Source organism: Ascaphus truei, chromosome 7 (genome assembly GCF_040206685.1).
Source record: "Ascaphus truei isolate aAscTru1 chromosome 7, aAscTru1.hap1, whole genome shotgun sequence".
Taxonomy (NCBI): domain Eukaryota; kingdom Metazoa; phylum Chordata; class Amphibia; order Anura; family Ascaphidae; genus Ascaphus; species Ascaphus truei.
Window position 1 is genome coordinate 10,544,435 of NC_134489.1, and position 23,330 is coordinate 10,567,764.

Below are 23,330 nucleotides of genomic sequence, written 5' to 3' on the forward strand. Positions count from 1 at the left end.
ATCACCTTAGCGGTTAATAACCGCTATAGTAATTAAGGGGTTATCCACTCTGCCCCGCTACCCACCTGGTAGGCCTAAGCACCCACCCCGGACTGACTATACCCACCCTGTACCCATTGAGTAGTATAGTGGTACATCATACCCATATAATAATAATATGTGCATGATACGTCTCTATAGCACTCAATGGGCACCCTAATCACAATACATTAATGCACCAAACACACAATACTAAAACATTAAAAAAACTCCAAAAAGGGGCGTGTCCAGGACGCCGATGAGGACGGTCGAGTTACAGAGGAGCTCCTCAGACCCTAGAATAAAAACAGCGAAAGAAGCGCTTTTCCCCCCCCAAAAAATTAACAGAAACGAGGATAAACCTAGCAGGAAACCCACGCGAGTGAAATGGCAGGCAAACCAAAAGCCCAAACAGCCCAAGGAGTCACCCGTTTCTTTTCTCCGTCCCAATGGAGCTCGGAGGCTGCCACAAAAAATCAAGATGGCGCCGGCTCCACACACACACGCGGGACCAAGCAGCCAGCAATGGAGCGCGACTGCACCGAGACGCCACCGCCACCAGACGAAGCCCTAACGCGGGATTATATGCAAGAACTGATCACATCCATGCTAAACAAACTCCACACTTCACTAAAGGCGGATCTAAAAGCTGCGGTCTCCGAATTGAAGCAGGAGATATCAGGCCTCAATGAACGCACCGCGGTGCTTGAGACTAAAATGGCCGACGCAATACAGTCCCAAGAGGACGCTGCTAATGAAATTTACCGGCTGGGGGCTGAAGTAAGCAACCTTAGGGATCACATGGAAGATCAGGAGAACCGAGATAGACGGCAAAACGTCAGAATCCGAGGGATCCCGGAATCGGTTCTACCAGCCCAGATTAAACCCTACCTGTTGGACTTTTTTCAGTCGGTGTGCCTAGATCTCACACACAGGGACCTAGAAATGGACAGGGCGCATCGGGCCATAGGGCCAAGGTCGGATGATAGCACGGGTCCACCACTATTCAATAAAGGAGCAGATAATGGCGGCTTGTCGTGCACAGGAGCCAGTCAGATACAAGACGACCCGCTCCAAATCTACAACGACTTGTCCAAGTGCACGGTCTTTAGAAGAAAAGAAATGCAGCCACTCACTAAACTACTCCGCGATAAGGAGATTAAATATAAATGGGGCTTCCCATTTAAATTGCTGGTGCAAAGGAATGGCAAATATCACACTATCAGGCACCCAGAAGATATGGCGCAGTTTGCTAAAGCAATGGGACTGAACCCGCCGGCGGAGTGGAGTGAGGACCCCTCCAGAACCCAAGGCCCGGACACATTGGACCCTCCGGTAAGAGCTTCTGAAAGACTGGCAGGACAGAAGCAGGGACGACCCAAATGATATGTCCAGAGGCCTCACAAACAAGGCCACTCCAAGTTACTTCCTGCACCCAGTCAAACATATAAAACATACCAGCCTACTACCTGACGGATCCCCCCTCCCCCCCCCTCAAGACATCTGCGATCCCTTCTGCATACCTGAACCCCGAGGACCTGACAGCTGATAACACTGACACCAGGAACTGAAGCGCGAGAAGTCAGAACGGGAGGCAAAGAGAGCATCCAGCCCTCACAAGGCACCCGACAACTCACCGGGATACCACCAGCTGCTGACTCTCCCCACGACAAAGAGCGAGCACACTGGAGGCCCCGACGCCAAAGCCCAATCCAGCGGCATAGAGGAGTGGAGGAACCAAGCTTCACCTACACGAAGGCGCACCGGAATATACATCATCTCTCTTCCCCCCCCCCCCCGGAGGCCCCGATGATCGGAGCGTCCCTACGGAAGCGGAGAAAGCAGGCACCCAACTCGTAGATCGAGGGCCCCTTTTTGTGTTCCCCCCCCCCCCCACTGCCAGAACAACGGATAAATCTGTAACCGTGAGTACTACCCCCCACACAACATAGCTAGGCACATGAGGTCGCAATACCACAGCAACCCAGGCCTAACTAGAACAAATCGAGCCCAAATAGGAAGCTGCCACAAACAATGAGTGCCACAGCAGTACAGGATCATAGTTACCCATTACCATATCAGACCCCAAGGCAATTGCGGAACCCGCCCCCCTCTCCCCCCCGGACAGGAAGGGCCCCCCCACACTTTTGCACCCCCCCTCCTCCCCCAGTGGCTCCTAGAGATTCCAACCGTCACGAAGGGAAACTTGGACAGTGCAAGTGCAGCAACGGAGAATGATCTTTGAATATCACTCCAATCACTGCACCCTCCCCCCCACCTCCCCCCACCCCCTCCCCCCTCCCCCCTCTCCCCCCCTCTTCCCCTGCCCCTCCCCGCCCCGGCGGAAATCTGTCAATTTACACCAGCCCAAAAAGTTGCAAGACTAAGAGTACCAAAATGAACACATGGACTGTTTCTACTAAAAGGCTGATGCAAACTGTAAAGCAATGTATTCCCTGAAAATGCCCCCTGCTCTCGTCCCTCCCCCCTCCTCCCTCTCCCCCCCTCCCCCTCCCCTCCCTCCGCCCCCTACCCTCCCCCCCTCTCTCCCCCCCCCCCCATCCCGGCTGAGACCTATTAAATTGTACTAGCTCAAGAAGTTGCTAGACCAAATGTACAAAAATGAACAAATGGAATGTTTTCACCCTAAGGTTGATGTAAACTGTAAAGCAATGTACTCCCTGGAATGCTCCTTGCCCTCTATCCCCCCCTTTCCCCCCCCTACTATGATCAAGGTCTCCCCAAATATGCAAAACTGCCCAGGGGAAATAACAAATGATAGAAGAACGAGCAAATGCAACACCTACAGTACAGGATCAATGTATGATAGCATACGATAGGTAATCCGGAACCCCCCCCCACCTTTCCCCCCTTACCCCATCCCTCCCTGGATGAGACTCCCCCAATACTACCAGACTGGTCAGATATAACGCGACCAGCGGAAAAATAAACAAACCAAAGACACATACCACACAACTGACGTATATGGCAAAACAGCACAAAACTTGTAATACACCCCAGGTACTCCCCCCCCCCCCACCTCCCCCTCCCCCCTCCCACCCCCCCTCCCTTTTTCTCCTCTCCTCCCCTCTTCCTCCCCTCTTGTCCCCCTTCTCCTCGCAACACCCCCCCCCCCATTCAAATACAATACAGCACACGTTAAAACCAGAACAAAGAAACAGAAGGGGGAAAAGCGCAATACACTAGCAACTTAGGGTCTGGACCCCTCTGTTGCACACCGGTCATTGACACCGGACCCACCCCGGACGGGCAAGTTTGCCCAAATGCCGGTCACTCTAAGGCCTGGCAACACCATATTAGGACCTAGAAAGGACCTAATCTCACCTACTCTTCATCTGCTGACCCTGTCCCAGCGGATCTTTACCCACCCTCCCTCCCCCTCCCACCCCCCCCCCTCCTTGGCAGCCCACAGGCAGCCTTCAAAGAACATATGGGCAAGTCGCACCCACCTCCCATAAAACATGCAGATCAAGACACAATAAACCCCCAGGAAATAAAAGCAAGATCTCCCGAGTGGGAAAGGTGAGATCCCGAGACCCCAAACCACAAAAAACCCACAATAACATCCACGGCCCCAATAAAGGTCCGCTCACTAAACGTCAAAGGACTGCAAAATAATAGGAAGCGGAGGCTAGCCCTCCAAGACATGAAAAAATCAGGGGGAGACATCATATTCTTGCAGGAGACCCACTTCACATCACAAGACCCCCCAAATTTATTAAAAAAAATGTTCCCAACATGCTTTTTTGCATCATTTAGTTGTAAGAAGAGGGGTGTGGCTATCCTAATCAGACAAGGCACCCCATTTAATCATGTCAAAACAACAGTGGACCCAGAGGGTAGATTCCTAGTGGTATATGGCTCCCTGGCGGGCTCGGCAATTGCTCTGATCAATGTATACGCCCCAAACGAGAACCAAACAGAATTTCTACAAACTGTTCTCGAAGGCGTTGACCCGGGATACCTGTCATCGATGATAGTGGGAGGAGACCTAAACATGGTTTTAAACCCCACCGAGGACAGATCGACCACAATGGGTCCCCCCCCGTACAACCCACTCCCAAATCAAGGGGAAAAGGTTTAGGGGAATCCTGAGCGAGTTTTCACTAGTGGATGTCTGGAGATCCCAGCATCAGGGCCAGAGAGACTACACATTTTACTCAGCACCTCACCAGACCTACTCTCGAATAGACCACTTCCTGACTACCAAAAATGTGATGGCGGCAGCCATTGAATCAGACATTGGCTCAATCACATGGTCCGACCACGCCCCGATCACCCTGACACAGTCAATCCCCTAAGAAAAAACAACAAACTACTCCTGGAGACTGAATGACTCACTTCTAAATCATCCTGAGATAGAAAGAGAAATCAGATCCTCACTTAAGGACTATTTCTTTTTCAACACAGGAACAGTCTCCTTTCCAGCAATCCTACTGTATGGGAAGCCCATAAGGCAGCCATCAGAGGGAAATTTATTTCCATCGCATTTCACAGGAAAAAAGCCCGCCAAGCGCTAATCAAAGAGCTTACAGATAGCATAAAAACAATAGAACAAGCCCATAAGGCTAACCCCTCCAAAAAAATATACAAAACATTGCTAACAGCTAGAACAAAACTTAGGCAAACCCAGCTGGAGGGTGTTGAAAAGGCCCTAAAATGGACCAATCAACAATATTATGACAAGGGTAACAAGGCCGACAGACTCCTGGCCAGTAAACTGAGAGGGGTACAAAAAAGAGCCCAAATAACGGCGATCAAGAGTAGGTCTGGTGAGATACAATATAGTGACAGCAAAATTGCAGCGGAATTCACAAAATACTATACAGAACTCTATAATTTAAGATCTAAGAATGGCCGACCTGAACCGATAGCAACAGAACTTATAACACAATATTTAGATAAATGCCAACTCCCCACATTAACGGAGGAGGAAAACACAGTCCTCAACGCTGAGATCTCAAAAGAGGAGCTGGAAGAGGCGGTCAAATCATTAAAGATCACTAAGTCTCCTGGCCCTGACGGTTTCACCAATGTCTACTATAAGAGATTCTTGCCCACATTATCCACGCATCTCTTAAAAACATTCAACCACTTTATGGAAGGGAACCAAATCCCCCCCAACAATGTCTCTGGCCAGCCTGGCTATTATACATAAGGAAGGCAGAGATCCGATGCAATGTGGAAGCTACCGTCCAATCTCCCTTCTAAACAGTGATCTCAAGTTATATAGTAAAATTCTGGCAAACAGATTAAACCCCATCTTACCGAGGCTAATCAATATCGATCAAGTAGGATTTGTCGCGGGCAGGCAAGCCTCAGACAACACCCGGAAGATAATCAATATTATTGATCATGTCCACCTCACAGGCACCAAAGCACTACTTCTAAGTCTAGATGCAGAGAAGGCGTTCGATAGAATAAACTGGCAATTCTTGGACCATACTATGCGCAAATTTGGCTTTAAGGACGCATACTTAGAGGGGGTCCGTAGACTATACCAAAACACGTCAGGTCAGCAACAACTCGGAATTATTTCAAACAGTATCCAATCAAACCAATTTATTACTAAACCAACCCGAAATTAATAGTAACAATAACCAATTAAATGAATTAATTAATACAAAATTAATGAATTAATTGAAACATTAAACTACAAAAGAAATAAAATAAAAACATATCAGAAACAACCATTAAACGCATTAGCCAACACAATACATCCTTCATTAAAAAAGAAAACCAATCGCCAACATTTTATTTCAATCAAGCTGAAAAATACCAAACAATTACATCCACATAATAAACTAACATTGCAAAAAACAGCAACAATACAAAGCCAGAAATGCCCCCCAAATATTGTCCTAATAATGTATTGATCTGTACCCTAAAGTGGTACCGATTAATATATTATCAGTCAATGTCCCCCCCCAAAAAAAAACAAAAACACATCCAATGAAAAAACCTGGCAAAAAAAAGACATTTACAGTACAAACATTCAATATATTACTTACCATTAGAAGCGGTGGCCCTCTGACTCCCGGGGAAACAGGAAGCTCACGTACCTTGAAGGCCTCAAACAGCATCCGATGCCATCCGCCATGAAGATCCGGATCAGGTACCCCAATCTTCTTTTTTCTTTCTTTAATCACCTTCTTCTATCTTCATCTGTCACCATTTCTTGATCTTCTTTATCTTCTATCTTCATCTGTCAATCCAAAAGGCCCCATGGTAGATCCCAACTGATGTTGTCTTGTCATCTTCTTGGGCTCAAATGAGGCGTCACGGCCTTAAATAGGGCTTGTGACGTCACATTTTGCCTCAAAATGGTTTAACAGCCATCTGATTGGCTGTTAAAACCATGTGCTGACTTTCATTATTTTTTTTTCAATGACGTCACTTAAAGGGAAGGATGCCAGCCAATCTGAATGGCTGTGCTTCATTTGCCTTTAAGACGGCGTCACATGGTATTTCAGCCAATCTGATGGTGGGAACCAATTCCACAATCTGATTGGCTAAAATACCATGGGACGCCGGCCATCTTGGATTTAGTGACATATAGTTATTTTTCCCATTACTGTGTGTGTTTGGGCGGAGTGGGGGGGGGATTGAAATGTAGGCCATGTTTATTTGTTAACATATAGGGTTGGTACCTTAGGTCTGCGGGGACCTCTGGAGGACTCCCCGGGCACCCACAGGTACAAGGCTGCGGACCCACGGGGGACACCTGCGGGGAAGAATCGGGGGCCCCACAGCTGTGGGGGCCCCGCAGACTCGTAGGGACCACCCGAGGGCCCCCAGATCCCTGTGGGAACCACCCGAGGACCCTCAGACACCTCTGGGACTGACCTGGGGTCCCCCAGACACCCACGGGCCCATCCGTGGAGACCCAATTTGGGACCCACGGAGACCACCTGAAGGACTACGGCGCCTGACGGGAACCACCCATAGGCCTCCAGACCCTGTGGGCACCCCCATCTGGTGCACTGTGGGGCCTGCGGACACCCGTCTGGACCACCAGGGACTAGCGTAGGCCTGGGGTATGAATCCTGTATGTTAAAAAATAAATAATGGTTTTACATTATGGGGGGCACGGGGGGGGGGTGTATTGATGTTTATTAAATATTGCTATGTTTAGTGTGGCCTAGGAGGTGGGTTTTGGACTGTTGTGTGTGTGTATTGTTTTTATTGTGTGTAGCGGGGGTGGGTGAAAGGGGTATTAGCCCTAAGGATGGGTGTCTAGACCTTGGGGGTGGGTAGCGGTTGGGTTAACCCCTTCATTACCTTAGCGGTATTAACTGCTAAGGTAATGAAGGGGTTAAGTCCCCCCGCAAACCCCCCCCCCCAAGGCCTAAACAGCAACTAAGGGCCAAATACCCCTACACCAACCCTCACTAGCCACAATAAGCCTGGCACGGGTGTTTAACCCCTTCATTTCCTTAGCGGTTAGCCGCTAAGGTAATGAAGTTGCTGTAAATGCATTTTGGCTGCATCGGATGCATGCTGGGGGTCTCCGGTGCTGGTATTAATGTGTATCAGCTCCGGAGACCCGCGGCATCAATCCCACGCAGGAAAAAGGCCAATTTTTTTCTAAGTCCCGTATCACTGCCTTATCGACGCTTTTCCCCACCAATCTGCTAAATTTTGAGGCGTATTGAATTGGGGATAAGATCGCCTTTTTAGGGCGGCGATAGGCGAATCGCAGCTATTAGAATCGTGCGTGTTTATGATCATTCCGAAAATTGGCGATAAGTGGCTTATCGCCGCTCAATAGGCGATTCGATTTTGGTCATAAGATTTTTCGGCGATACAGGCCGTTATCGCCCACTTATCGAGGCTTACTGAATATGAGTAGCCATTTTGGCCGATAAGTGGTTGATAAGTGCCTTATCGACGCTTACTGAATAGGCCCCATAGTGTTAAGCGGGGCGGGGGGGAGTTGCAAATACCAAAGTAGTGGTACTGTAGGTGTGTAAATACAAAAGCAGTGGTAATTTCGTGCCCGCTGGGACTGCTCCGGTAATCCCTCTCTTCTGCATTTGCAGTGTAACGGGGGCCTTCCCGGCACGTTACGGCGGAGGCCCCCTCTTGGCTCGGTCTGCACTGTTTTACTGTACAAACAGCTCGGCCCATAAATAGCAGAGTGTGTCAGTTTTGGCAGAGAGCCCTGTGAGAACATGGTGAGCAGGGGGAGCGGGACACTTATCTTGTTTATGCTGCACCTCGCCAGGTACTTGACACGGAGACTGGACCAATTAGCGGGATAAGGTGTGGTGAGGGGAGCCCCATGTTTTCTCTGCTGGGGAAAAACAGTAGAGGTGAAGGAATTCACCCGGAAACTGCCTGCTTAACCCCTTTCTCCCCGAATGCCAGTTACTTCTTAGCTCTCCAGTATCAATGCCTGTGCTAGAAGCTAGAAGTTGTGTACAAGGGGCTAAACGGTCAGTCCCACTTAGGACCAAAGTGAACTAATGACAGCGACATATTTAACCAATCAATGGGTCTGTCCCATGCAGGACTAAAATATCATAATGACAGGGGCATGTTTAATGGGTTAAAGTGTCAGTCCCATGTAGGACCAAAGTGACCTAATGACAGGGGCATGTTTAATGGGTTAAAGAGTCAGTCCCATGTAGGACCAAAGTGACCTAATGACAGGGGCATGTTTAATGCTCTACAGAGCACTGCTGGCCTTCCTATGAAAGTCTACACCAGGGGCGGCCAACTCCAGTCCTTCAGGGCCACCAACAGGTCAGGTATTAGGGATATCCCTGCTTCAGCACAGGTGGCTCAATCTGAATGACTGCACCGCCTGTGCTGAAGCAGGGCTATCCCTAATGCCTGGCCTCTCTGTGGCCCTTGAGGACTAGATTTGGACACCCCTGGTCTTTAGGAACAATTCATTTCTTATAGTTTGGGATCCCAGGAAAATCTATGAGAACAAATCATTTATTGTAGGGTGGGGTCTCACGAAAGTCTGTGGCGAAAAATACATCATTTTCTTTTTTAGCCCCTCTCTGTGCCAGTGGGGCCTGCAACCAATTAATGTTCTGCCACTCAGTACCGCTTCTACAGCATTTCTGCAAAGCCGCACAACGTAGGCAAGGTAAAGGGTTACATAATAACAACATTGTAATAAGAAAAGGGTTCCAGAACACATTGTACACAACCACGTACACAGTTTTAGTGTAGTCTGCAGGCTGTGATACCTTTTAGTGAACTGTACACTGAATAAACCCATATTTCTAATGTTCTGGTACGTACGCAATCATTTTATCTAATGGTGTTCCCCGCCTGAAAGGTATCACATGCTATAATGAATCTAGGAAATCCAGGGAATTTCAACCTGTTAGATTTAATCGAACATCAAAACGTCTTATACAATATGGCAAGCATTGGTTTAGCAGAATCTTCCCTGTGTATAATGAGGTACCTCGCTCACAGGATTCATGGAAGGGGCTTCTAAGTATCCCACAAACTAGGCACCCTGTTACTGTATCTCACAGGAGGACGGTTCCAGTCAACCTCTTTACAAATCAGTTTAAAGAACGACACTAAACATACAAATCAGTTCCATTAAACATTGTTGGATTTTCAATTCCCATTCTTTTGTTAAACACACCATGTTTTCAGGTTTTTTTAAGCAGCAGTCCAAGCTGAAGTTTTTTTTTTTTTAATTCCTCCCCCCCCCCCTTCATTTTAGTATGTGCATCAATACAATCCACACAATGATAAGTAATTAGCTAAATTGGTGATCGATCGGCGAAGATTCGGCTTGAAGGTTCAATAAATGGCTGTCAGTGCAGCAGAAGAGGACCAAAGATGCAAAGTGCTGTGGGGAAGATCATGTGACCAGGCAGTCACTAGATACAATTGGTGCACTGCTAGAGAGAAGGCAGAGCTCAAAAAGGGGCGTGTCGGAGCCTGTTTCAGAAGAGGAAGGGGATGTGACTTTGTAAATGGTTGCTATAGAAATAAAAAATGCGTGCTATATAATACATAAAAAATGTCATTCAGAGTTGTTTAAAAAAATGCTACAAGTATTTTCTTATTGTACAGAACTGATTTATTTAAAAAAAAATACACATTTAGGTTATTGCTCGGTCTGCAGCTGTAAAGTGACACACCATGATTGCACATGTGTATGTCATTACCCAGAATCCTTGGCTGCAGTGGAAGCACCGTATGCTGTGTGATTATGGGGGTACGGCAGGTTCGGGGCATCTGCCTGGGGCGTGAATGTGCTCAGAAGTGTCCATTATCATTTTGTATTTATTTTAACCTAGTTCCTTATTTACAATCAGATTATTTCATTTACCACTACTTTTTTTTAGTTAGTTTTACAGCTTCTTTTTCCTGAAAAAAAAGGAGAGTTTATTTATTTATTATCATTGTATGAAGTTTTCTAAAATAAACTCCCGAGGGCTTCGTGTCAAAGATATATGCACAGTACCATTGCTTTTTTTTAAGCCACCACTGCTGAACCCTTTAGGTGCCTGAGCGTCCTGCAACGGGTGTGCCCTGGAGAGAGGAGGGAATGTTGGGATATAATAGAGACTTTGAAGTATCTCTAAAGGTATCAGTAAGATAAGGTGCAGGGTGTAAGAATGTTTCCGGGGAGAATGAACACTATAGCAGTGGTTCACGCTATGAAAAGGGAGGGTGGGAGAGCCAGAGGAAATACTTCTTTACTGAAAGAGTAGTAGTTGCATGGAACAGCCTCCCATCAGAATGTATGGGTGGTAAAAACAGTCAGTATTCAGGGCTGCTTGGGATAGACACAAGGGAAGCTTGGGATAGACACGTATGCCGTACAGAATAAGGGGATTGTATAGCAAGTAAGCAATATAGGAAGCTGACATAAACAATGACATAGAACTACTGTGCCATTAGTCCTCTTTGTTCCTAATATCAGTGCACATTGGGCAAGCCACTTCATCTCACAATTAGATTGTAAGCTCTTCAGGGCAGGGACCCATTGTGTGCCAAATTCTAAGTATAGCACTGTGTACACTGTCAGTGCTATATAAGACAAATATTATTATTATTGGCAGTCAGTTTCTATATCAGCCTTGCAAAAAAGCCAGATGCAAGCGATATGTTACCGGCGACTGGAACTTGTGGACATTTCTCTGTAATGATACGACGTGTATAACCCTTGAGAAATTAGGTGTGGGCCCCTAGTTTTTTTTCCAGCTGGCTCCTAAGAAACTGAATGGTTACTTACAAAGCTGCTCTGTATATTGTGGCCCTTTGGTGCTAACACCCATCCCAGCTTTGTGTCACCCACCACAAACCTCCACTCCCTGATCTCATCTCTTAGAGAGGGGATGAATGGGTTAACCAGAGCCTCCTAATGGATGGGATCCCTTGTAAACATTGTTGTTGGACCAGAGCCCAGTGTATGTTTCTAATTAGCTGATCCACAATTCATATCCCGGCCAGTTTTCTGTATAACCCCTCTCGCTTTCTGTTACTCCCTTATCCGTCCTTTCTCTCTCTCCCTCTCTTTTCTTTTTTTTACTTCCCTCGCTCTAATAAAGTGAGAGCGTCGCTCCCTTCTGCCCCATCCTCCCTCCTGCAATAGGGACACCGAAATCCTAATAGCACCCCCAAAGGAGCAGGAGGCATCCAGTCCCCAAAGTTCCCTGCCCTCCCCTCTTCTATCCTTCTGCATGAGACGCAGGAGGAGTTCAGGAAGAAGGCAAACGGTCCCAAATCCACAAAGCCGAGGAGAGATCTCTCACAGCGTACCCCAAGAGCTAGCAATCTACTGAGGGCCTAGACACAGAACATGGCAGGGAGACTGACCCTTCTCTCTCTGTCCTTTTGCTGCCTTGGGATGATGCCAGCCTCCGGACAGGGACAGGTGGAGAAGGTGAAGGTGATGTTCACGCCCATGATATGCCACGTGCGTTGCCAGGGTGAGCGCTGCACCAACCACTGCGAGAAGGGAAACATGACCACGGTGTACAGCGATGAGCTCTCCAGCCGCAACAGAGAGCAGGGGTTCAGAGCCTGTAAGTACCCCCCTGTCCTTATTCTCAGAGGCGATGCTATGCTTTTATATATTATGTTCCAATGCGTGATGCAGCAATATTGTTATATGTGTAACTCATGATTTGTTTATACAGCATCAGCATGCAAATAGCATCTTACAGGCACATTGATCTCCTGGCCCAAAGAGCCTACACTCTAATGCTGGAGCTCAAAGCACAGAGAGGGGAAGCACAAGATTACTTGGGAATCTTCCACATCAAAGGCCTTTGACACAAGGCTACGGCCTCCACAGTGCTGCTTATCAGTAGAGCATAGTGTCAAATTGGACCTTGTGATAAATGACCAGTCTGATACGTGTGAGTGTGCTCACAAGTGATATCTTTATTTGCGGTGATAAATACTGGACTTCTTAGATTGAAGATCTATTAAAAGTCCCATCAATATTGTAACATTAGTAATGTGCGGGTGACTTTATACTGTCACGTTACGGTTCCATGAATTGTTTGTTGTATACCTGTGTCTTATTGTTGGTGTTATTTCTTAACAGAGAGAGGTGGAAAATACAGACAGATAGATGGAGCGATAGATGGAGAGAGATGGATGGAGGGATAAATAGGTAGAGCGATAGATAAATGGGGAGGTAGATGGATGTTGGGATAGATAGATAGATAGATAGATAGATAGATAGATAGATAGGTAGGTAGATAGGTAGATAGATAGGTAGATAAATGGAGAGGTAGGTGGATGTTGGGCTAGATAGATAGATAAATGGAGAGGTAGATGGATGTTGGGCTAGATAGATAGCTAGATAAATGGAGATAGATAGATGAGTAGCATGGGAGACCCCAGTTTGCATCACCTTGGGCAAATCACTTTAGCCACTGTGACTAGGGTAGGAAAGCGTTAGACCAAGTCCTTCAGGTCACTACCTGCCTATATTGCACTGCAGGGTATATTAACTGTAGTAGGTTGTTGTCGACAAGCAGAACAATGAAGATCGTTTAGATCAAATTCATTGAAAGCAGCGTCTTATTGAACGTTTAAAGCGGCCTGTGCCCTGAGCAGAGGAGAGAGGATGCCTTCCCGTTGGAGGGAATCTCACTCATTGTACGGAAAACGCACTCTGTGCAACAGTCTAACTTGTAGGGCAGTCTCATTGCGAATAAGTCATTGGAAGGTAGGCACTTTAATTTGGGGAGAGTCTCTTGCTATTCAGGGCAGTCTTATTACTAGGAAGTGTCAGAAATTGAAGGGCTGTCTCGCTCGGTGTAGGGCAGTCACATTACTACGCAGTGTCAGCCATTAAAGAGCAGTCTCGTTAATATGCAATGTCCCCAATGAAGAGGCAGTCTTATTCTGTGCAAGGCAGTCTAGCTCTGTGCAGTCTCATTACTAGGCAGCACCAGTCATTAAAGGGTAGTCTCGTTACTAGGCAGTGTCACTCATTAGAAGGCAGTCTTGTTCTGTGCAGGGCATTCTCTCTTTGTGCAGTCTCATCACTAAGCAGTGTCACTCTTTAAGAGGAAGTCTCGTTCTGTGCTGGGAAGTCTGATTACTAGAAAGCCTGTTTCATTGTCCACCAATCTCATCTCGTTTTTGGCATCAGTCTTCTCATTGACATCTGTGCAGAATCACGCTTTAACTTCAGAAAGTTTCCATGAGAATGTCACTTTTTTGATGCAAATCCCACAATCCGCTTGGATCCTGTGTATGACGCCGTCTCACCCCTGCATATACAGGGGAGGCGCGGTATGGCAGTGTTGTATGTATGTACACTGACATTGGCTTAAGTGCCAATCCTTTAGTGGAAGACTTAGCACAGCAGCGAGTGTGGGATATACACGCTTGCTGCTCTCTCTGTTCCATGCAAGGATGTAATGCGTGCGTTTGAAATAACAATCTAAGCTGCACACCTTTATGAATTATTAACCCTTTAACAAAAGGGGGTTGAGAATGGAGATACGCAGTAGATCTGCTTTGTCAGCTCATGGCGAGACAGGGGGTAAGACCACACCGGTGCTGAGCACTGGAACACCATGAGGAAAAGAGCGTAAAACCGGAAATTCCCATATCGTGTAGTAATTGGTTTAATAGCCACAATAAAACAAGAACTGTTCACAAAATGAAAAGGGCCGAAGTACCGCGAGTGCCAAATGCACATTAGGGGGACCAGTAGATAGATGATGGATAGATAGATGATGGATAGATAGATCGATAGATATAGTGGCCTTTAATGTGCTAGTAAACTGAGCAGTGCAGGGAGGGACATGTGCTTGAGTGCATGCAAGGGCCTGTTGCCATAACCACCCAGAGCGCTGATCTCAGCCTTGGCCCTCTCCTACTTCCGCCTTCCCCAGCGAGATCCGGCACGGTCGCCTTACCTACCAGACCCCACAGGCGGATATCCAACTGGTTACGGTATGAGATTTATTTCCAGCTCCGGACCCTGACCCGATATGAGATGCCTTAAACCGGAGGCAGAGTTTTAACCCCTTGGCTTCATGTTTACGATGACAGATACAATACAGTAATGGTTGGATTACCAGCTGAGCCGAATTTAGCCGGGCTGTCCCATAATCTGTAGGGAATGTTCCATCTCCAGCAGGACGTCCTGAATATGTTCATTGATGAGCTGCTGTGGACTGGAGATGTACACATGGAATAGTGAGAAGGGAGAGACAGGGAGGCAGGTCGCTCGCTCAACTCTTTACAAAGAGGCTGCAGAGCGGTGACTGCAGGGAAACAGTCCGCTACCAGCAAACATGGGGATCCCAGCATTCCTTCCTCAGCTCAGCTAACGAATTCTGGATGTGCGGTAAGATGTGTGGGATTGGTTATTGTTTTAGATTTATGCCCTTTGGCTCTAAAACGGAAAAACTATTAAAATACCTTCCTATATGAAACAAACGCTAAACGTGGTGCAGGGGGCTGTATGTGGCCCAGTACGTCACTTTATTACATGAACACACAGGACTTGTCAGCGGTTACCGCCTGTGAAATCTATTCGATCTCTGGCTTATAGGATTCCCTAGTGGCCTAGTGTACTGTCTATCCAAATTAATTTGCTGTATTAACCTCCCCTGTCTGTGCTGGGAGGCTGTTCCATGCACCCACTACTCTTTAAGTAAAGAAGGACTTCCTCATACTTCCCCTGAGCCTCCCCTGTTTCAGAGCAGGACCTTTTGTTCCAGCATTCCTCTTTCTATTTAAAATTCTTCCATCTTGCACCTTATTGATACCGTTCATATAGGTGAAAGTCTCTATGATATCCCCTTCTCCGCCCAGACCCGGGAATGTATAGGAGGGGTCTACATGGTTCCTTTTCAAAAGGGATGCAAGCCATTTTACTTTCTTCTTACTACATCCGATTGCTCCATTATTAGGGCCAAGTTAAAGCAGCTATCTTTCTATCATCTATCTATCTTTCTATACGTACACACACCCACACACACACTCACACACACACGTGTGTGTGTATATATATATATACGTTTTATATATATATATATATATATATATATATATATATGAAAAAAAGAGAGCGCAACCCCATAGCGCAAAATGAAATTTATTGGGAAAGGGAAATGAGAACAAGGGGATCAAGCGCACTTACAGAGTATAAATCAAAAACAAGCCATAGTGAATCATATCACCGCCAACGATGCAGGGAGATTAAACCTGAGCTGTGTCCCAGCAGCTTCCACTCCAGCCCCTCCGTCTTAGAATAAGAGATGTCCCGATGTAGATGAGGTGCTCACTGATAACAGCGCACAAAATAACATGCGACCCGGCCACGATCGTGTCGCGGAGTATATATATATATATATAAAATGGATGATAGAAAGATAGTTGCATTAACGTGACCCTTTTACACACCATAACTTTTTTAATGTCTGGTTATATAATATAATGGTGGGTAAAAAAGTGAGAACAACCCTCCACCGTACAGTGTACCGCACATAATAAATACCACCTGTGGGTACATTCACATGTCTCAGAAGTCTGCAGAGAGAGAGACAAACAAAGGAACAGTGGGCACACCTCAATTGGCTATTGGCAAAAGCTGGTACATGAATCATACAAATAGTTTAAAGTATACTTCACCCAAACTGAAGAATCCATGCAAAAGAAGACCCAGCACATTGCAGGTATGTGGCAAAGAAAAGTGTATTAATATTCACATAGATCAACGTTTCGGTCCCCAAAACAGGATCAGTTCAGGACATCAGGGCGGTGCCACACACACACACACACACCTCTCTTTTGTGTATGTGTATATATATATATATATATATATATAGAGAGAGAGAGAGAGAGAGAGAGAGAGAGAGAGAGAGAGAGAGAGAGAGAGAGAGAGAGAGAGAGAGAGAGAGAGAGAGAGAGAGAGAGAATAAGGTGCGCAAAATGTATACAAACAATAACAGAATTGTATCAATGGATGCTGCCACAATGTGTAGATTATACATGATAGCCAAAAAGTTTATAAGAAAAAGAAACAAAAGGCGCAAACCAAAAATATGTAGGTGGGAAATAGTTACAGTAGAAAACAGCAACAAAGACACAGATACAGGCGGTCCTCGGTTATCCAACGGGACCCGTTCTGGAAGAAGCGTTGGATAGTGACACCGCTGTAAAGCGAGTCCCATGTTAATCAGTGGCGGTGAGCGTCGGATAACGCATTCAGGCGTCGAAAAACGTCCCATAGGGTGGCATTGTAAAACGTTGGATATGCCATCCGTTGTAAAGTGACACGTTCGATAACGAGGACTACCTGTACCATGAAAGTCCATAAGGTAGTTCCAGGATGAGGGAAGACAATGTAGCCGTTGGTTAAAGTGTTTCAGGAGAAAATCCTGTCTTTGCTGCACGGTGAGCTGTGTAGCCTTGGGATCAGGTCTCCACGAGGAACGCCGTCGCTGGTGCTGCGCTCCGGATCCCCTCCTCCTAGATCACCAAGTCTTGCGATATTTTCGGCGAGGATGAAGTAGATACCCGGAAGAGTCCCCCGTTAGCTTAGGGAATTGATATTTACAGCCCTAATTGCCTTAATGAAGGCGTGACAGGGTGAATGAACGTCACAAGCCATATACCTGACAAACCTATGTTTAGGCTTACAGTCCAGCAGTGACAGGTTAAGTTTCAGTTGAGAAGGGGTGCTTAATTAGTCTGACCCCAGCTGCATAACCAAGGTGTTTTAAAAAAAAACCCAGGCTGTACACACATGCAGGCTAGCTGGTCAGGAGACAGGACTGAAATACTGAAGAGATTACTGCTATAAGGTCTGTTTTTCAAAGTACATGTGTGATGAACTGTCTGTGTCCTGCATGCTGAAGAGAAGCTGCCTTGTGTTCTATGCTGAAGAGAAGCTATTTTGTTTTTGTCTGCTGAAGAAAAGCTATTTTGTTTTTGTGTGCTGTATGTTTTTAAGGCTCAATAAATAAGCCTTATCAAGAGAACCCGCGTGTGTGGTTGCATGTACCCTGCAACAGAAGGCATGCAGCCATAGCTAGGTATATATAAAGTCAGTAGGAAGACTAAATGGAAAAGATCATGTAGTAGACCTAAACCCTACGCGTTTCGTCTAAAAATACTTCTTCAGACTTAACGAACTGCTACATTGTCTTCTCTCATCCTGGAACTACCTTATGGACTTTCATTGTATCTATGTCCTTGTAGGTGTTTTCTACTATTTTAGCTGTGAAATGCAACAAGCTTAACCTTGCAGGGGACCATGTTAAATGGTTTTGAAGCAAAAGGTGGCACTGTGTGCTCATTTGCATGTGATTTCCCAGAATCCCTTGCTGCAGTGGAAGCGCTGTGTTCTGGGTGATAATGGTGAAAGGCAGGGTTGCAGACCTGCCTAAGACATGCAGATGAGCATACAGTTATATTTTCATTTGATATATATATATATATATATATATATATATATCACGGCTATTTCCGGTGTATATATATATATATATATATATATATATATATATATATATATATATATATATATATATATATATATATATATATATATATACACATACAGCTATATATATGTATCTATACACATATACACATGCACACAGAGGTTGGCAGAGATCATGACACATTGTGCATTTCTCTGCACTCCCCTCCCACACTATGTAAGAACAGAACTGTAAATGACACAGCATGAGGTCTGTGTGCCAAGCACACAGTGTAATTGCTCTCTTACAAGCAGATAGAAAGGAGTGGAAACGGGACAGGATGGGGAGGTGCATCTGCCGCTCTGACAATATGATTGGACGGATGCCCATTATGTCATTTCTCTGACATGCCCGAAACATCTTTGAGCTCCCTAGCAATAAAAAAAAAAAAAAGCAAGAGCCCTCCCTTCCTCCCTGGGGCCCTATATAAGGAAAGCAGGTTGTAGGAGTGGAATGCAGCTCACGTGGACATTACACGGCAAACGCAATGCGAGTTTTCCATGGGTTCACTTCCTCGCCCATTGCTGAGCAATAATTTACTGGTATGGGCGGAATATCCCATCTGGAATGAGGGACAGGCTTCCTCTGAACGTGCTGCACTCAGCGGGAGGTCTAGAAACACTTCAACCGAAGGGCCCGGAGTGGTGGCCTGGCTAATCACACGCAGAACTGTTTATCTCTAGAACCAGATTGCTGGGAGAATTGTCAGCAGGGTGTCACTGCGCAGAACTAGGGGCAGAACACATGTTTTCTTGAGTCGCGGAGAATGGACAGATGAATTAACCCTTTCGCTGCAAGTGGCAATGCATTGCTGGCCCCTCTGGCAGAGAAAAGATTAATGAGAGCGTGATATGGATATATTTATTTTTTATTCTATTCTAGTGCAGACTGCATCCAGCGCAATATGAAATATGTGTGTGTGTATATATATGTGTCTTTAAAAGGTTCCTGTGGGAACCGAAACGTTGATATAGAAATAAACGTTATTCATTAGCCCAATTTTTCCTGGTTACTGCTGCGGCACAGTTTATTCGAGCATTTGCCCGTTCTGTGCCGCAGCAGTAGCCTGGCGCGCGCCCGAGTGTGACGGGCGCGCGCCGAAGCAGCGGAAGAGCGCCCTCCGATCGGGGCGCTCTCCCTCCCGCTGCCGGGTCCGCCGGGTCCCCCGGAACCCCCTGCCGCTGTCCCGCGATCGCGGGACACCAGGGCTCCCTCGGGGAGCCCCTGGACGCGCGTGCAGGGGGCGCACGCTCCCGAAGACGCGTGACCGCGCGTCTATGACGCGCGGCACGCCGAGGGGCGGCCACTAGCAAGCCGGGAAATCTCCCGGCTTGCGGATCTGGCCGCAGTGCAATTAAATGTGTCGCCAGTGTATATAACAGCAGAACCCCAGTGAATATAAATAGGCACTGATATCACTTTTACTGCAACTCCATGGAACATGATCCCCCGAAGTGGTTCCTCCTTGAAAAACCTCATGTAGAAAAGAAAGCACAGATGCGTGAAATAACGGGGCATTAACATGTTACTTTCATTGACAAACAACACGGGGTAAAGGAGAACTCACACTTTCCCCGCTGGTCAAAAGCAGAGAGTGACTTTGGGCGCACTCCAACCCTACTCCAGACTCGGCTCCTTGCTGTGTGCGTACCCGCGTGCGCGGCTTCCGCTTTCTGCGTCTCTCACTCGTGTCCCGGGTTGCCTTGCATCAGCCTCGCGTCAGCCGCTCGGGTTCTTGGTGGAGTGCGTACGGTGGCCTCTGCAGTCCAAAATGGACAGGATAAGAAAGGTTTAAGGCGGGAGAAGGCTTTAGAAGGGGGTAGCGAGAAGACATCCATTAGCAGAAGGCAAGAGTCGGGACGCTGTATAGCGAGAAATTAGGGCTGAGATGTAAGGAGGGGCAGAAAAGTGTAAAGCTGTCAAAGTGAGGAGGAGAATTGAGTGTGAGATGCGGGATTTGATCGGAAGCCAGGAGAGGGATTTCAGCAGGGGAGACGCGGAGACAGATTTAGGAAAGAGTACAGTGATTCTGGCAGCAGCGTTTAGGATAGATTGTAGGGGAGACAGGTGGGAGGCAGGAAGGCTGGACAGCAGGAGGTTACAGTAGTCGAGACGGGAGAGAATGAGGGCCTGTGTCTTTGTAATATTCCGGTGGGAAAATCGGCAGGTTTTAGCTACTTTTTGAATGTGAGAGAGGAGTCGAGTGTGACCCCTAGGCAGCGTGCTTGGGTTTCTGGGTGTATGATAGTGCTTCCAACACTAATGTGGAAGGAGGTAGTAGGGCCAGGTTTGGGAGGAAATATGAGGAGCTCTGTTTTTGCCATGTTGAGTTTAGGGCGGCGGAGGGCCATCCAGGATAATATAGCAGAGAGGCATTCAGAAACTTTGGTCTGTGCAGCAGGTGTAAGGTCAGGGGTTGAAAAGTAAATTTGTGTGTCATCAGCATAGAGGTGATATTTGAACCCAAGTGATGTGATTAGGTCACCTAGAGAGAGTGTGTAAAGAGAAAAGGTCCCAGGACAGAGCCCTGGGGTACCCTCACAGAGAGATCGATAGAGGAGGAGGAGGTGTTAGCAGAAGAGACACTGAAAGTATGATGGGAGAGGTAAGAGGAGATCCAGGATAGAGCTTTGTTATGAATACCAAGAGTATGGAGAATGTGAAGGAGAAGAGGGTGGTCCAGTGTCAAATGCTGCAAAGAGGTCGAGTAATATGAGCAGAGTGTAATGACCTCTGTCTTTGGCAGCATGGAGGTCATTAGTTATTTTAGTGAGGGCTGTTTCCGTGGAGTGAGCAGTGCGGAAGCCAGATTGTAGAGGGTCTAGAAGAGAATAAGTGGCAAGAAAGTGGAGCAAGCGAGAGAATATAAAGCTTTTAAGGAGTTTAGAGGCAAAAGGCAGGAGGGAGACAGGTCGATAGTTAGAAAAAGAGGTAGGGTCAAGCTTGCTGTTTTTGAGTAATGTCACATCACTCTCCCCCCCTGCATGTCACATCACTCTCCCCCCTGCATGTCACATCACTCTCCCCCCCTGCATGTCACATCACTCTCCCCCCTGCATGTCACATCACTCTCCCCCTGCATGTCACATCACTCTCCCCCCTGCATGTCACATCACTCTCCCCCCCTGCATGTCACATCACTCCCCCCCCTGCATGTCACATCACTCTCCCCCCTGCATGTCACATCACTCTCCCCCCTGCATGTCACATCACTCTCCCCCCCTGCATGTCACATCACTCTCCCCCCCTGCATGTCACATCACTCTCCCCCCCTGCATGTCACATCACTCTCCCCCCTGCATGTCACATCACTCTCCCCCCCTGCATGTCACATCACTCTCCCCCTGCATGTCACATCACTCTCCCCCCTGCATGTCACATCACTCTCCCCCCTGCATGTCACATCACTCTCCCCCCTGCATGTCACATCACTCTCCCCCCTGCATGTCACATCACTCTCCCCCTGCATGTCACATCACTCTCCCCCCCTGCATGTCACATCACTCTCCCCCCTGCATGTCACATCACTCTCCCCCCTGCATGTCACATCACTCTCCCCCCTGCATATCACATCACTCTCCCCCCTGCATGTCACATCACTCTCCCCCCTGCATGTCACATCACTCTCCCCCCCTGCATGTCACATCACTCTCCCCCCCTGCATGTCACATCACTCTCCCCCCCTGCATGTCACATCACTCTCCCCCCTGCATGTCACATCACTCTCCCCCCCTGCATGTCACATCACTCTCCCCCCCTGCATGTCACATCACTCTCCCCCCTGCATGTCACATCACTCTCCCCCCTGCATGTCACATCACTCTCCCCCCCTGCATGTCACATCACTCTCCCCCCTGCATGTCACATCACTCTCCCCCCTGCATGTCACATCACTCTCCCCCCCTGCATGTCACATCACTCTCCCCCCTGCATGTCACATCACTCTCCCCCCTGCATGTCACATCACTCTCCCCCCCTGCATGTCACATCACTCTCCCCCCTGCATGTCACATCACTCTCCCCCTGCATGTCACATCACTCTCCCCCCTGCATGTCACATCACTCTCCCCCCTGCATGTCACATCACTCTCCCCCCTGCATGTCACATCACTCTCCCCCTGCATGTCACATCACTCTCCCCCCCTGCATGTCACATCACTCTCCCCCCTGCATGTCACATCACTCTCCCCCCTGCATGTCACATCACTCTCCCCCCCTGCATGTCACATCACTCTCCCCCCTGCATGTCACATCACTCTCCCCCCCTGCATTTCACATCACTCTCCCCCCCCTGCATGTCACATCACTCTCCCCCCCTGCATGTCACATCACTCTCCCCCTGTATTTTACCCATTCAGTATGAGCAATGTGTGGCAGGCTAAGGTTGTGAGCGCACGCACGCGCCTCCACACCCCCCCGAGCAGCAGCCACCACCACCAGGGATCATCTCCTCACCTCAGGCAGCAGCAGTGGGCAGAAGGTGGCAGCAGTGGGCAGAAGGCGGCAGAATTGTCTGTCTGCAAGCAATCCTATGCTATGTGTATTTTTAGTTGTAGTCTTTAGTCTAGTCTTAATTAAATTAACTTACACTAACACTTAGGCATGACAAGACCCTGTTGAAAAAACCATCTGTGTGAATATGCCTCACATGTGCTAATTAAGGTGGTTGGGCTGAAATAAATTTTGTCAGGTGACTTATTAGGCCTTTATAAGAGCAACCAGAGCAGCCCTAGCTGTAAAAAGCAGGCCAAGATTCAAAGTGCCCAGTTTTAAGTGGCATGGTCGAGTTTAACAGGGAGTTCAACAGGAGGGAAACAAGGGGACTACAGAACAACTACGGACCCTCAATCCTGGATGTGAACTACGCTGGGAAGGTGGACATTTTCTATCCCAGACCACACATCTCAGCACTAAACTACTGCTGCCATGATGCTGCTACTATTTATATTTGCTCTGACCTCGCTTCTTTTCAAAATACACATTTCTTTCTACCAGCCCCATGTCTCCAACTCTATTCATATATCTCCATCTTCTTTACCCCTCAATAAAAAACACCCACACAAATCCTCTATTCACAACCGCTATCTACTCCTTCCTGCTGCTGGGGATCTCCCCTAAGCCTGAAGCCAGACATACACACCTGATCTCACCTACGCCTCCCAGCCATCTCTTCTCCTGTAAATGGTGTTAACCTTTTCATTTAACACCCATCTACAGCACTTATTCCCTCACCTGCTGTCTCTGTAAGTTTCCTCTCAAACCTCTTACGATTGTAAGCTCTTCGGGCAGGGATTTCCTTTCCCATTGTCTGATTTTTGCTGCACTTATTGTATT

At 47.4% G+C, this 23,330-nt stretch overlaps 1 protein-coding gene across 4 annotated transcripts in view; it reads left to right on the forward strand.

Moving 5' to 3' along the window:
- The window catches only part of LTBP4 (latent transforming growth factor beta binding protein 4), a 267,101-nt gene that overhangs the window by 103,521 nt on the left and 140,250 nt on the right, over positions 1–23,330 (forward strand). For 2 of the 4 annotated variants that reach the window (XM_075606993.1, XM_075606992.1), the window contains exon 5: positions 11,889–12,056. The exons of 1 other annotated variant lie outside the window; for it this stretch is intronic. In XM_075606993.1, the coding sequence (XP_075463108.1) occupies positions 11,889–12,056 (168 nt within the window). Of the gene's footprint in view, positions 1–11,888; positions 12,057–14,829; positions 14,852–23,330 lie in introns of those variants that run through there. One more of the 4 variants, XM_075606996.1, reaches the window with a different exon arrangement.